This window comes from Ovis aries, chromosome 15 (genome assembly GCF_016772045.2).
Source record: "Ovis aries strain OAR_USU_Benz2616 breed Rambouillet chromosome 15, ARS-UI_Ramb_v3.0, whole genome shotgun sequence".
NCBI classification, from domain to species: Eukaryota; Metazoa; Chordata; class Mammalia; order Artiodactyla; family Bovidae; genus Ovis; species Ovis aries.
The window spans coordinates 31,822,923-31,838,708 of NC_056068.1; the positions used below are offsets into that span (position 1 = coordinate 31,822,923).

The 15,786-nt window shown below is 51.3% G+C and overlaps 1 protein-coding gene across 2 annotated transcripts in view; it reads left to right on the top strand.

The window, feature by feature from the left end:
• Nucleotides 1-15,786, top strand: part of SORL1 (sortilin related receptor 1) — a 165,567-nt gene that overhangs the window by 18,710 nt on the left and 131,071 nt on the right. For both annotated transcript variants that reach the window (XM_060399334.1, XM_027979337.3), the window contains exons 3-4: nucleotides 6,048-6,173; nucleotides 14,248-14,409. In XM_060399334.1, the coding sequence (XP_060255317.1) occupies nucleotides 6,048-6,173; nucleotides 14,248-14,409 (288 nt within the window). The remainder of the gene's footprint in view (nucleotides 1-6,047; nucleotides 6,174-14,247; nucleotides 14,410-15,786) is intronic.

The window sequence follows — 15,786 nt, forward strand, 5'->3', positions numbered from 1 at the left end:
CTTTGAGCTTCTGGGTGTTATTATCAGCTCTCAGCTCTGGTTGCCATGTGGCTGGATCTGATTTTTCGAGAGAAATTCAGAGGTGAGGTTGTTTTTTTTTTTTTTTCAGAGGTGGGGATTTTTACGAGAAACTGCTGAGTCTTACAAGTTGGCAGCTGACGGATAGTTTTTATAAACCCTGTGTGGGCCAAGTAAAACATATATGAGGACCAGAGTGAGCCCTTGGGTCCCCAGTGTGTAGCCCCTGCTCCAGACACCCCTGCCCCCGCACCACTTGTGGGGAAGAGAAACAGGGCCTGCCTCAGGTCAGGGTCTGACATGGTCACAGGGTGGGGCTGTGGATAGAAAAGCCGACTGTGGAGCTTGGTCACTCTGCACTCGGGCCAGAGAAAAACCCCTGAAGAGTTTGCTAGCCCTGCCCCATCAGCCCAGTGGACACGTTTGTAATTCTGGGGCCTGGATTTGGTCTCTGAGGGGCCCCTCGCTCTGTGTCCACCAGTGTCGGGTTTGATGTGCTCCAGGGTCGGGGACCAGAGGTGCCCCAGGGACTGTTTTCTAGTGGGTAAAATAGGGGCAGCCACAGATGGAGAGGGCAGACGAAGGCCTGGCATAACGATGTGTAACTTGGCTCAGGGTGGGTGCCCAGCAGTGGTAGTGGGAAACCACTGCAGCTGACAGCTGGTTTGGGTGCAGGGATGTGGGGCAGGGCTGAGCTTGTTCGGGGCTGTGAGGTTGGCCCAGTTGTAGATTCGAGCAGGGTTGGCAAGCACAGATGGCAGTGTGTTGATGACAGCTGGCCCGAGAGAGTTTTAGCCCACTGTGTTCAGCACTGTCACCGTCTAGCGGCATCTCTTTTAAGCACAGGCGGCAGCTCTCTGCCCTACTGTGTTGAGAAATCCTCCTTAGGGTATTTATTTTAAGAATTCTTTGTCCAGATGGTATTTCTAAGACAGGTAAAGACCTATCTTTCCACTGTTTTGCTGGACAAACAGGAGCCCAGAGGCATTCAGTGATTTGCATGGGGTCCCTTGGCATGTGTGTGGGAGGGTTGGAGCTACGACGTGATCATGTACTCAGTGTGTGAGAATGTAATATAGCCAGGGTGACCAGCATTGGCTTTAGCACTAAAAGACCTACATCCTGGGACCCTCCTCAGTCATGGATGAACCAGGAAGAATGGTCACCCTACATACATTGACAGTCTATCCAAATCTAATGGAGAAGGAAATGTCAACCCACTCAGTGTCCTTGCCTGGGAAATCCCACGGACAGTGGGAGCCTCAAGGGCTACAGTCCACGGCGTTGCAAAAGAGTTGGACACGACTTAGTGTCAACAACATCCGAACCTGTGTCTCCCTCTGCCTAAGTATTTGGGTGATTCTTACTAAGGACTGATGGAACTTTTGAAACAAGAACCTATTCTGGAATGAAGTACACGCTAAGATTAAGTGGGAAGGAAACTTCATGCTTGGAGATAGTAAATCAGGATGGCAGAGATTTCTCTCATCAGTATATCAGCTGCGTTAAAGAACTGGCAGATGAAACTGAGATGGTCTGATGTGAAAAGCTAATTCAAAAATAAATTCTGACTCAGAGGCAGGAGTAGGTGGTGCTAGAGTAGTAACAATCTAAATTTTCTCTGAAGACTGGAAGCATGGTTTCCAGGGCCCCATCAGCATCCAGAGGGTAAAGGAATACAGATCAGGAGCTGTGCGCGTGTTGGAGAATGGCCAACTCATATATATTCAGCGTATAAACAAGGGATGACCTGGAAGTTGGAATCCCAGAAGATTTGCTTTTAAGCAGGAAAAAACAAAAATAATAACCTGGTGAACTTGTGGCCAGTGATTCTGTGAAGCACGGCTCCTACAGGACCCTTCTTTTCCTGTGTTAAGTCTGGAGATGAAAGAAAACTGAAAGTGTTGTTTTTCTTGATTGTCCCTGCCTCTCATTTCTGCATTTTTCTGACCTATTTTATCAAACACCCACCAGTTGCCACATAATTTGACCAAAGAAGTTTCCAGAGATATTGTCCACTAGAAGATTGGAATCACCCAGTGCAGGCATCAGGAATGGTGGGGATCACTGCCCTTATACCCAGAGTTGTGGGCGTTGCAGTTGCTGCCTCTGGGGACTGGCCGGGGAGCAGGGCCTTCACTTGCCAACAGCGCGGAACTTGGTAGCCTATGGGAGCCAGTGTCTAGCTGAGCCCCAGCTCTGAGAACTGAGCGCGTGGGTTTGAATCCTGGCTCTACCATTCACCAGCTGTCTGACCTTCAGCCAAACCCTTCACTTCCCCTTGGTTTTCTCATCCATCAATGAGAAATCTTGTGATTTCATCCTTGTGACATCTTGCTCCCCAGAGGGTGGTATGCTGATCGGCAGCATGGGGATTTTCTGGAGGGTGCTTGGAAATGCAGAATCTCAATTCTCACCCTGGGACTTCCTGAATCTGAGGTTTGCATTTTGACCTGTGTCCTGCGGGGTGATTTGTAGGCATGTTTGAGAAGCACTGGTGTCAAGCACTTAGAATGGCACCAGACATAGAGATGTTTTCTGGATGTTTTAACCCTTCTTCCCCTCCTCTTCCCTTTTCCGCTCTTCTCCTCCTCCTCCTTCTTATATAGTTTTGATGTACAGGAGAAATAATTTAAAAACATTCACCTCAAAGGACCATCTTTATAGGTAAGACTCATTTAACTAGCAACTTTTGGCAGTTTAGAAACTAGTTATGGAATTGAGAGATACAGACTACTATATATGAAATAAAAAAGCCACAAAGGTATAGTGTCCAGTGCACGGAAATGTAGCCATTATTTTGTAATAACTTTACATGGAATATAATCTATAAAAATATGGAATCACTATGTTGTCCACCTGAAACTAATATAATACTGTAGATCAACTGTACTTCAATTGGAAAAGAAAAAACCCCTCCTTGCTTTAATTCTTAGGGAATTGTGTCCTCTCAAAGCCAGAGAGGATGAATTAGGGCGGAAACCTGTGTCTGGATCAAAACAAACTGCAGAAGCACAAGGTGAGTGAGCCTCGGCAGTTTGCCCTACATCACCTGGAGCTCGTTGTGGGCAGTGAGCCAGGCAGCAGCCTCCGTCTGCCACGAGGAAAAGACCCCCCGACCCAGAATGTACCAACAGGGGTGCAGTGTGGATGCTATGAGGCCATCAACCTGCTTGGTCTTCTTATCTGAACAGCTGGCAGAGGTCCTTCCAGGGTCCTTCTCCTGGGAGGAAGGCAGATAGCTGTGCGTGGCCCCGAGCTTGCATTTGCCCTATTGATTCATTGATCAAATAGGAATGAGAATTGTGAGGATAGGATCAAAATACTGTGCTGGAATTGTTTAGCCTGGAGAAAGGAAGGTTGATGAGCAGTTTGAGAGCTGCAGGCATAGCAAGGACCCTCACGTTCCCAGTCGTAACTTCTGTTTAGTATAAGCCCAAAGCGATAGGGTTTGCTTACAGACAAGAATGTTACGGAGGGGCTTTTTGGTCGGAGGGTGGTTGCCCCTCTACCACCAGTGAGAGGTGTGTTGGGGAATCCAGGGAAAGCCCTGTGTTTCGTTCAAGGTGGTGTTTCTCCCTCCATCCAGCATTCCTTCCACTGCCTGGGCTGTAGCTTTGGTGCTTTTCTTCCTGTTGAGCAGAGAGACAGTGGAGGATATTCACCCAGAAGGCTGACTTGTGAGCCTGGAAAGTCAGCGGGGCTTGGGCTGGGAGGAACCTGTCCTGGTTTTGTCACTTTCAAGCAGCTTGACCTTGGCCTCGTGGTTCATTTCTTGGAGTCTTAGATTCTGTTTTCTCTTATATAAGGAAGTAGTCATTCTCTTGGTCACTTAAGGATCCATTCATCTCACTCTTGTTCATTTATGGAGCACGTGTGTTTACTCATGCTGTGGTTTATAATGACGCTTATTTATTCCAGAAGTCTTCCCTGCGCACCTGCTATGTTCCAGGTCCATGGAGGGCAGGAAAGAGACTCATTCAACAGGGTTTTTAAAGATGCAGAGAGATGATGTATACTAAAGAGTGTGCCTGTGTGCATGCTCAGTGGCTTCAGGCGCGTCTGACTCTTTGCAACCGCATGAACTATAGACTGTCAGGCTCCTGTGTGCATGGGATTCTCCAGGAATAATACAGGAGTGGGCTGCCATGCCCTCCTCCAGGCAATCTTCTTGACCCAGGGATCAAATCCGCGTCCCCTTTGTCTTTTGCATTGCAGGTGGATTCTTTACCCACTGAGCCACCTAGGAAGCTCATACAAAAGAGTATTGTTACTGAAAAATGCTGCCCTGATATGAACTTATTATTACACTGATGTCTCTGAGAAGGTGACTCGGAGTGGATTTTCCATTTAGGGGATGCTGGGGCTAGAAGTGGCCTGAGCTCCCTTTTGGAGAAGCCGTCAGTTTGCTCCATGTGACTTTGAGTGTCGGAAGAGACCCTTCTTTCTGTTCTCGGCCTGGAGGGTGGAAGTGAGAAAGCACTACTTTCTTCCAACCTCTCAGGTGATCTGTGAGCTCTCAAGCTGCTGACTTTCAGAAGCTGTTTCTGCGGCAGCCCCTTACTGTGTGTTTAGTAGCTGGGTTCATGTGCTGTATTTAAGCGTGTGTGTTTGTAACAGGGATTCTTCAAATACCGGCAGAGACTCTTTCTGTGCTCTTCCAACCTCGACATCTAATAAATATTAATGACCCACGTGTGTGCTCAATTTTCTTGGCACAAACCTCGTGTTGTTCATTGTTTACGGGGGTCATTGTTCGCAAGCAGTGACGTGTTCACATCCTTGTGGTGTGAAGGGCTGTGTCTTTGTATGCCTGGTGTCTAGCATGGGACCTGGCTCATGTGAAGCCCTCGGAATGTGTTGCTGCTGAAGTCAACGGGATTCATCCCGAGGTCCCATTCCTTCCTGGGCCTCACCTGTCCTTTATCTTTAATGCTTTCCCCAGTTCTAAGTCAGTGTTGTTAGTATTATCTTAATCTGTCAGGCTCCTTTTTAACCCACTGATTATATTAATTTCACAGTGAATGGGGTAGGGAAGTCCAGGGCCCGAATATCTGACAGCTTCCATTTCTTCCATCCGTTTCTGGAGGTGGGACGGCCATCAGGTTTCTGGCTTTAGAGGCAGGCAGCCTGGGTCAGGATGCCGCACTGCTGCTTGCTTCATTACTTTGGCAAGTGACTCATCAGCCCCTGTTGCCCTGTCTGTAAGATGGTTTTAATAATTGCGGTTGCTGGGTAGGGTGGGGGCGAGAGCTCTCTGAGCTCATCATGCGAAGAGGGTGGCACACGAGTTACCCTTCTGTTTCATACCTGTGGTTACCGTGGAGCCGGAAATGTGGAAGCAGCAGAGAAATAAATACCATTGGCACCTGCACAGACCTGGCTGCTATTCCCCTAAACCCAGAATCAGTCCCCTGCGTTACAGCGTCAGAAGACATGGGTGCTGGAGCAGGGTTCTGGGACCCTGTGTGCAGCCTCCATGCATGTTTAGTCACTTAGTACTGCCCTCTTTTTTTTTTTTTTTGTTTCTCTGGGGCTTCTCTGAAAACCTAAGAGGGTTTTTTTTTTTTTTTTTTTTTTTTAACTCTTCTGGAATGCTGTAAGGACAAAACTTCCCAGCAGAGGGACGAGAATTAGATTACCTTTTGGGGACATTTCAACAGATGGCAAAACAAATTCTCAATCCCTTCCCCTCAGTCAACCACATTCTCCGGTCTGGGCCTCTGGATGTAATTTGTTAAAACACTCAGCCTGGCCGTGGTGAGGAGCTTATCATGGTTTCTGTCCACACGTCTCCCCTCCAGGGAATCATCGTGGCCTCAGAAAAGAGGCCACCAGCTCGGGGACAGACGCAGAGGTCGACTGCTTCTTCTCTGTGGGTTGTCTTCACGTCTGTGATTTCATGGTATCGGGGACCCGTCAGGACCCGCATGCAGGATGCCGGGGGGCGTATTTGCAGGCGGAGACGGAGCCGCCCTCCTGCCGCATCTCTCGCTGATCCTTTTCTTCCTTCTCGCCTTCTCCTCCAGGTGTACGTGTCCTACGACTACGGAAGGTCATTCAAGAGAATCTCAGAGAAGCTGAACTTCGGCGAGGGGAACAGCAGCGAAGCTGTGATCGCCCAGTTCTACCACAGCCCTGCGGACAACAAGCGTGTAAGGATGTCACCCCCTGTGACTGTGTAGGGCTGGCTGGCTAGAGGCGGCTGGGAGACGGGGCTCTTGGGGCATCTTTGCAGCGTGGCTGCTGTCTGAGGGCTGTTTCTCTGCTCACCTGGGAGTCGGTGACAGAAAGTCACTTTCAGGGCGGGACTGTGCATAATTAAGCAAGCTGGGTTCCTGGCCAGGCAGGATTTCTAGACAAACAAAGGCAGGTTAAAGCACAGAAAATCTGCCAGCTGCCAAACAAATTGCCTGACTCATAGGTGGCAAAAACCCGGATCCACCGGGACTTGCACTGAGGTCTTATCTGGGTCTTCCAGGGCGGCTGCCAAAGTCTTGGTTTTATGGGCCTCACTAGTGTGTGCACACACGTGTGTTTGTGTATGTGCACTGCCTTCCCTCCCACCTGTACTGGGCCTAGAAAGGAAAACCAGGGCAGCTGATACTGCTGGCGCTCCTGACTTGCTTTCCCAGCTGGCTGGCCCGGGGCTGTGGTCCTACAGTGGTAGCTGGGCAATTTGGTTTGGAGGAAGCCTTGACTTGAGATTGCTTTGGGCCCCAGGAAGGAAGAGGGGTCTGTGTGCAGGGGTCAGGCAGCCTTCTGGTTAGGTAGCTTTAGCTCGCAGACTTGTCTGTGGTTGCTTTCTTCCCCACCCTAGTGATCCCCACTCATTCCCAGGATACGGTGGATGGCTGCTTCAAAGGATGCTGAAAAACGAGCCCCTTAGCAGCAAAAGTGCAGGAGTGGGTAGCTGCTGCTTTTTGCTCATCCATGAAGAAAGGAGAGTGAGAAATCCACAGGGTCCTCTGACCAGGTCCCCTGCCCCCCTCCTCTACACACCCCCCACCTCCCCCTCAGCGCTGGCTTCTCAGGTTGCCTGTGGTCTGTGAGCAGGGACTGTATTCAAAATATTTAGCCACTGGAAGGGCACTGACCAATCAGAACAGACTGGATCTGAAGGGAGCTGGGTCCTGAAGGCCACCCTGCTGAGCCAGGCATTAACCTTTCAGTTGCTGGATTGTGGGCAGGTCCTGGGGAAGGGGCAAGGCCACTGGGACTTTAGACGGGGCCTCTCATGGGTTTAAATGGGCTGTTTACTAACAGAAGCAATTGTGTTTTTATTTAATTTCTTTTTTAAATTGAATTTTAGTCGATTTACAGTGTTTGTTGTGCCAGTCTTAACTGTACAGCAAGAAGCAATTGTATTTGTATTTTAATTATTTTATTTAAAAAATTGAAGTATAGTTGATTTACAGTGTTGTGTTAATCTCTGCTGTATAGCAGGAAGCAATTTTTTTTTAAAGATTTTTTTGGATATGGCTCATTTTTAAAGTCTTTGTTGAATTTGGTTGTAATATTGCTTCTGTTTTGTGTTTTTGGTTTCTTGGCTACGGGGCATGTGGGATCTTAACTCCCTGACCAGGGATCAGACCCACAACTCCTGCACTGGAAATACGGAGTCTTAACCACTGGACCTCCAAGGAAGTCATAGCAGTGTTTTTTTTTTTTGTTTTTTAAACAACTTGAATAGTTATTACTGGTGCCCTCTAGTTGAGATCAGCCTTGCCTGCTGATCCTTGCGTTGCAGGCAGGTTCTTTACCATCTTAGCCACCCAGGGAAGCCCCCTGCATGATGATCTCAAAGCTGAGAGGCAGTTAGGACAGATGCCCTCTAACCTGACTCCAGGGTGGCAGAGCATCCTGGAGAAGAGCGCAGAAGGGTGTTGCAGGGAGTTGGCTCCCTGTGCCCTGCCGCACTGCACTGGGGCCAGGCAGGCCGGGGGTTGCGGATTCCCAGTACCTTGAGTGATTGAGGAGCCCTGCCCCAGGGTCCAGCTCCCTTCCCTGGCTGCATCTCCTGTGGATCCATCTGTGTGCCCCCCGCCTCACAAGAATCATACAACCCTTGGGATAGTTTCTTTGAGAGGTTGTATGTATCTAGTAGTTATTACTATTATTATTATTATACATTATCCCAAAGTTGTTTTTGTTTAGTTACTAAGTCGTGTCTCTTTGTGACCTCATGGACTGTAGCCCACCAGGCTCCTCAGTCCACAGGATTTCCCAGGCAAGAGTACTGGAGCGGGTTGCCATTTCCTTCTCCAGGGGATCTTCCTGGACCAGGGATTGAACCTGTGTCTCCTGCACTGGCAGGCGGATTCTTTACCACTGAACCACCAGGGAAGTGTTAGTGTGTATTAGTTGCTCAGTCATGTTCGACTCCTTGTGACCCCATGGACGGTAGCCCACCAGGCTCCTCTGTCCATGGAACTCTCCAGGCAAGAAGACTGGAGTGGGTTGCCATTTCCTTCTCGAGGGGATTTTCCTGACCCAGGGATCAAACCCAGGTCTCCCACATTGTAGGCAGACTCTTTACCATCTGAGCCACCAGGGAAGCTGTGTCCCAAAATTAACTCTTGCTGCAGTCGTGGCCTTGAAGCTGCCTGATTGTCCCCAAAGTGTCTCTGTTTTCAGCCCCATCTCATGCCCTCATCACCTCAGCCGCAGGGCACAGCTGTCTGTGAGCAGGCTTGTCTCCCTTCCTGCTTGTCTCAGGTTGTGGTGAGCAACCTGCTAAGTCCGCCCATCGGAAGAGTCAGAACACAGGAAAGATTGTGGGCTTGCGGGGTGGGGTGTCGGGGTTAGTGCAGGAAGAGGATCTGGGGCCTTTGGAGCAGAAGGAGCAGGGCAGGGTGCAGGGCCTTGGGGCGAGACAGGAGGAGAACCGGGGGATGGTTGCAGTGAAGGAGCTCCAGGGGCTGCGGGTGAGGTGCGAGCAGTGGGCCTGCGACCTCAGAGCTGTCCCCTGAAGGGCAGGGCTGCTCAGACTTCTGGGGCTGAGCCGGGGATGGTTTGGAGTTGGTGCGGAGGGCTGCCTCCTTGGAGGACTTGTTGGCGGTTGGACCTGTGGCCCGGAGCAGGCTCAGTGAGGTTAGGCATGGGGTTCCTGATTGCCCAGAGGAGGCTGTTACCCCTCCTCAGACCTCTCAGGGAGGAAGTGACTCTAACTGTGCTGATGACTTCACTTACTTTTGCCTTTGTGCCTTGGAAGGCAGTTCACCCCCTCCAGACCTGCCCCTTCCTGAGAAACATCACCCAGGTCTAAATGCTTTGCTCCCCCGACTCCAACCCCTGAAAGGTGCTATGTCCTGGCAAGTCACCTGTTCACAAATGTTTTCACTGTGGCTGCCACGGAGGGCAATTGAAACTGGTTGAAATGACTGTTAACAGCTGCTAGGAAAGGTCAAGATGTCACGAAAGGGAACACGAAAGTCTGGTGGGGGTGTGTGGCCTGCGGAAGGGGAAAGATGGTGTTGCTTTAGGCAAATGGAGCGGCTGTGGGGTCATGTGAGAGTTTGGGTCTATTTTCAAACCGGCCCGCCATCCTGCTTCCTTCTTCGTGGTCCCATGTGCTGACGCCTGGACCAGCGTGCGGCTCTGACCACCTGGCAGCTCCACCAGCTTCTTGAGGAACCCGAGACCAGTCAGCAGTGGCCAGACGTGTCTGGGCTCTTTTGAGGTCACTGGACGTGCAGTCGGGTTTCTCAGCCTCCACTGATGTGAGAGCTGGTTCTGTCTTTATCCCAGAGGGTGGTCCTGGCGGAGAATGTGAACCGTGCTGTCTCTTTCCCTTAGTTCCCACCTCCTGGGGGTATGTCCCTTTTTGCCTCCTCTGACTGTGCTCTTGGTTTCTCCACTCAGAACCAGAGAGAGTCACTTATGCTGACACAGAGATGAATTCTGTACTGTCTTTTGTTTTCTTTCTGAGGTCTTTGTATTTCAGGAGGAAATGTAGCTTTAAGCTAAAGGATGAAGCACCTCTGGAACATTAAGTGATTGCAGACAGACTAGGAGGTGAGAATGCTCCTGAAGTTGCCCAGCTCAGGAAGCACTTACCTAGTAGGTCAGCTCTGCTGGCCAATCCATGGGGTCACCTGAGCAGACCTGAAAGCCAGGAAGTCCCAGGACTGAAAGCAGAGTGGGACGTTCTGTGCACACATGATAAAGTTACTTCATAGTAGGAGGCACACGTGCCTAAGGGCAGAATGGAAGCTGCTGGTCACTAGAGCTGGGGATCGAGTGAGGTGGGACCAGAGACGTGAAGGCTTCACGGGTGCTTGGGATTAGGCCTGGAGCCTCAGAGATGGGCACAGTTTCTATAGCTGGAGCAGGGCTGGTGGGAGCTCTTGGGGAGGAGAAGGGCATGGGCAGAGGCTTCAGGATGCCAAATATGGTTTCCCTGCAGGTGGGGAGGGGAGAGTTTGTACTGAATGGCTTCGTGATGTCACTGGGGCCCCATCTGAAGAGGGAGCAGCTTGCCTTCTGCCTGGAGGACTGGAGGGAGCCGTGGAGTGGTCCGAGGTGGGGAGTTACTGTGAATACTATCTCTTCGGAACATGTGTCTGCCGACAGCTCCAGGATGGTCTGGACGGGCAAGAGTAGAGAAGGGTCAGCAAGGGAGTCCATGACTAGCCTAGGCATGAAGTTGCCTAGCTATCTGACCAAACCGAGGATCACCCTCTAAGTGTCTCACTCCCTGCTGGTCCTGGAAGCCAGGAGGATGAATAAAACCCAGTGCTGACCCCCAGTTTCCTCGGAGTGTCTAGTAGGGCCGCAGGCCACACTAGGAGTCCTGGGAAGAGAAAGGAAGGCACTCACGGTGAAAAACATTTTAGAGGAAAGCATAAGAGGGTGGGCGACTGATTGAGAGGGAGGGCCAGAGGAAGGCAGTAGGAAAGAAGCCTCGTGTGCGTGCTGGGTCTGTGCAAGGGGTCACGTGGACAGGATGTGGGATGTGTGGAGGGAGAAGTGGGTTTTGGGGGAAGGCGGCAAAGAATTTGGTGTTGGACAGAGTGGAGTATTTGGCACATCCGGATGGAGGTGCTGAGAAGGTACAAGAAGGACCTGAAATAGACTCTTCCGGGAGATGTCAGGGTGGAGGTGGGGATTTGAGGGTCTCGGAAAGCATGCTTTTGGAGGCAGTGGCGGAAGCTTTGTGGGAGGATGAACCATAAACCAAGGTCGTAGCCGAGGATGGAGGGAGTCAAGGAGGTCACCCAAGGGCAAGGAGCTGAAGAAGACAGGAGCTGGCCAGAGAGAAGCAGAGACAGATGGGCAGGGGTGGGGTGTGGAGCGTTGATGAGACAGTATCCAGAAGGCAAGAGGGTTTCCAGGGCAGCCTGAGGAATGGATTAAGAGAGGAGGCGCATCACTGCCCCTAGCAGTCCAGGCTGAGACCTATGGGTTCAGTTTGGGAAGCCTGCCTTTTGAGAAGATTTATTTAGTTTTAATTGAAGGATACTTGCTTTACAGTTTTGTGTCGGTTTCGGCCATGCATCAACATGAATTAACCATGGGTATATGTGTATGTCCAGGCTTCCTCAGTGGCTCAGTGGTAAAGAAGCCACCTGCAATGCAGGAGCCGCAGGTTTGATCCCTGGGTTGGGAAGATCCCCTGGAGGAGGGCACAGCAGCCCACTCCAGTGTTCTTGCCTGGAGAACCCCACAGACAGAGGAGCCTGGGAGGCTACAGTCGTGGAGAGTCGGAAACGACTGAAGCAACTTAGCACACACGCGCGAATACATATGTCCCCTCTCTCTCGAACCTCTCCCACCTCCCTCCCCATCCCACCCCTGTAGGTTGGTACAGAGCCTTGGTTTGAGCTCCCTGAGTCCTGCAGCAAATTCCCGTTGGCCGTCTGTCTTACATATGGTAGCGTAAGAGAATCCCAGGGACGGGGGAGCCTGGTGGGCTGCCGTCTATGGGGCCGCACAGAGTCGGACACGACTGAAGCAACTTAGCAGCAGCGTACCTGTTTCCATGTTGCTCTCACCATTCATTTCACCTTCTTCTTCCGCCCCCACCTGTGTCCAGAAGTCTGTTCTCTATGTCTGTGTCTCCACTGCTGCCCTGACCATAGGTCTACCAGTACCATCTTTCTAGATTCCATATATACGTGTTAGTATACGATGCTTGTTCTCTTTCTGAGGCCCTTTGCTCTGTATAACAGGCTCTAGGTTGTTGGAAGGAGAGCGGTGAGGATTGATGAACCAGCCGGACACTGATGTGTGTGCTGCTGCCCCCTAGTCATCTCGGGGGGCTGACCGCTCTCAGCATCCGTGTCCTCCTTAGTAAGAGAGGAAATAACACTCTCATGGCCTGGAGGTGCTGTGGGCACTCTGAGGGCGAAAGGAGGCAAGGTGTGCGAACGTTCAGCCCGCTTCCTGGTAGACCCAGTGCCCTTGACAAACTGGAGCTGTTATGAGCATCGTGACCGGGCGTGTGACTGCCAGGTCTTCAGATGTGAAACTGCAAGCAGCCTTCTGATGGGTGCTTCTGGAGAAAACTTTTGAAACTGAGAGAACACTCCCTCCCCCAGTAACCAAGACGGTTTCAGAGCAGGAAGATGGGCTATGTCATTTCTAGCAGGGGGGGACACTTCCATACCCCAAATTATGATGGTCCTTTTAGGGTCATCATTGTTTTTTATCACTGTGCTTTTGGTGCGGATAGTTCCTGCTCTCACAGTGTTTATTATCCTTTAGAGTGAGATTTAATTAGGCCTCTTCAGCGTCTGGAGTTTGACATTAGATGCTGTGGAGGAAACAACACATAAAACTGGCCCCCCCGGGAGTTTTCAGTCTGGATGTGGGGAGCAAGCGGGAGGGAATAGGAGCAGGAACCTATGGCAGCCACGTGCAGACAAGCGCGGCGTGTTCCTGCAGGCTGGGGCTCTGAGTGCTGAACCAGTTCTGAGCTGAAGCGGGGTCTGGAGCAGGTGGGCTCCATTAGGGAACGAGTCCTTGGCCTGACTCCCGTGCATCGTTGATTTCTGGGACGTCCCTGGCTGGCTGGCTGGCCGGTGGCGGCGGCGCTGGGTCCCTCAGCTCTAGGTTTGGTTCACAGTCGGCCTTGGAGCCGCGCTGTGCTCCTGAGAGTGGGGCCGCCCTCCAGCCGCGCGCGCGCGTGCGTGCGTGCGTGCGTGCGTGCGTGCGTGCGCGCACGCACGCACACACAGGCCCAGCCACCTTCCGGGGCGGCCAACCTCATTCCCTGACATTCCCCTCGGGCCCTCAAGACTGTCGTCATGCCAGTGCTGTGTTTCCCCTCTTCTTTGGTTCTCCAGGTCAAACTGCCCTGGCCGCGGCGTGTTCCTTCCCTGTGGGCGTTTTGCCTGCACTATGAGGCCTAAATCTTCCGTGGAGTTACGTCCTGTTCCCCAAACTGCAGCTCATCTGTGGCCTGTGCTGTCTCAGGACTCTGTCCTGGGTTTCTCAGTTACTCTCATTTCCCCTTGAACTGGAGCTGGCTGTGGGCATGGCCCTCTCCCACATCAGGCTGGAAGGTGCTTAAGAGGAAGCATCATCTGTTTTCTCTGGGGTACCTCCGGCATCTGGTCCGTGGGGAATATTCCGGGCACATTTCTTCAGTGGAATTGCTTTGGTCCTTTCCCCTAGAGAACTCTTTAGGCTGGCAGTCCCTTTCCAGCCAGACATGTTCAGAGTCGCTCACCCATGTGGGAGCAAAATAAGCTGAGCCCCTGCTCGCCCACTGGTCCCCAGGGTGGGTCTGCCGGCCTGAGTGCAGCTGAGTCCTCAGAGCTGCCCTGTCACCTGGCACCAAGGCACGACGGGGAAGCTCAGCTTCCTGGGTGGGCGTGATGTCGGATATCCTTCTGGAAAGGCCTGTCAGAGTATGCACGGATGGTGAGCAGGCCAGTCCACGTGTAGCCAGTCTGGAGAGCAACCCTCTGACCAAGACTGGTGACCCCGCTGAAGAGTGAGAAAGGCCGAGTCGGTGGAAAGAAAGGATGGAAAGGCTTGATTAGCTTTATTACCTGGATAAACAGGAGCACCGTCTGGGTTCACTTTGGCCTGTTCACACCCTTCCTTTGCCAAGCCTTGTGTTGTGTACACCAGAGTCTCTTCACTGGCAGCAGATGGCAAGAAAGCCACATTCAAGGGCACCACCCTGGCCCTTGCTTGCATGGGGACTCAAACTGGGTTGAGGAGGGGGCATCAGGGGCCTGGCCAGGCCTGCTCTGAGCCCCTCTCCTTTCCTCGCAGTACATTTTCACAGATGCTTATGCTCAGTACCTCTGGACCACGTTCGACTTCTGCAACACCATCCAAGGCTTCTCTATCCCATTCCGGGCAGCCGACCTCCTCCTGCACAGCAAGGCCTCCAACCTTCTCCTGGGCTTTGACAGGTCTCACCCCAACAAGCAGGTAAGAGAGCTTTGGGAATACAGTCAGGTAGTGCTTCCAGAGGTTTCTATTCTGCCCGGGTGGTTCGCCTATCCTTTGGGTGACCTGTGCAGCTACCATTTCACTTCCCACGGCTACAGAAAAATATATCCCCCTGGAGCTCTTGGTCTGCGTCCCGGCCAGGGAGTGACACCCCCCAGTGGCCCTGTTAGTTATCCATCAGGCCCTTCTCACTGCTCGGGCGTGTCTCTTAGTCCTGGGCGTAGATTGGGGCTCTGGAATGGGGTCAGAGAGCTAGGTAGAGAAGGCTGATGGCAGTTCTGCCGGGACCTCTTGTTGAATTTCTGTCCTGCCTTTCCAGTCCTCGGCCTTCAGCATACTGCCCATGCCTGTCATTTAGTTGATGTTGTTGTTGTGTAGTCGCTAAATTTGTCTGACCCTTTTCCAACCCCATGGACTATAGCCCGCCAGGGTTCTTTGTTCAGACAATAATACTGAAGTGGGTTGCCATTTCCTTATCCAGCAGTTCTTCCTGGATCAGGGATCGAACCCATGTCTCCTGCATTGCAGGCAGAGTCTCTACCACTGAGCTGCCAGGGAAACACTTATTTGATGTTACCATTAACTTAAATATTCTCCCTGTGTGTGTGTGGGCACACACATATGCGTGTAATATAAACGTGTACATTTTCCTCCTTTAAGCAAGTTTGAAAGAAAGGTGAGAGATGAGAAGAGAGCCCAGGTAAGTTTCTGTTTCAAGGTTGAAACTTGCCACGTTAAGAGTATTGATCTGGCATAATTCTATGAAACCTGTCAGTCCTGTGGGATTGGGTTCACAGTGAGTTTCAAATGGCTGTGCTCAGAGGAACCTTGGAACGATTCTGTTTGTTTGCAGGTTTTAACCAAAACATGACCTGTTTAATCCTCACTTGCCGTAGGAAGTAACCCAAGCTTGGGCTGGGCTGGTTTACCAGTATAGGTGGATGATTGTTCTTTTCGGCCTCCTGTTTCTCACTCCCTGGTCCCCAGGACCACAGGAACCCTCAGTTTTTGTCTTTGGAAGTCGAGGGGCTTTTGCAGAGATTGGCAAGTCAATTTCTCCTGGCCACACCTCGTGTATTCAGGTGATTCCCTTCGGTGCTCTGATTCTGCACAGAGCCAAAGTCCTTTCCATTCAGCTCTCATCGCTGTGGCCTGCATGGGTTTTTAAAGACACTGTTTCTCAGATGAGAAGTACTGGGTTTAATCTTTTTGCTTTAACCGCCACTTGAGGATCTTAAGTAACATGTAGGATTGGCCAAAAAGTTCATTCAGGTTTTTCTGTAAGCTGGCACCAACAACCCAAATGAACTTTTTGGCCAAGCCAGTATAATTTCTGATAATCTGTAAAAGGAGGAG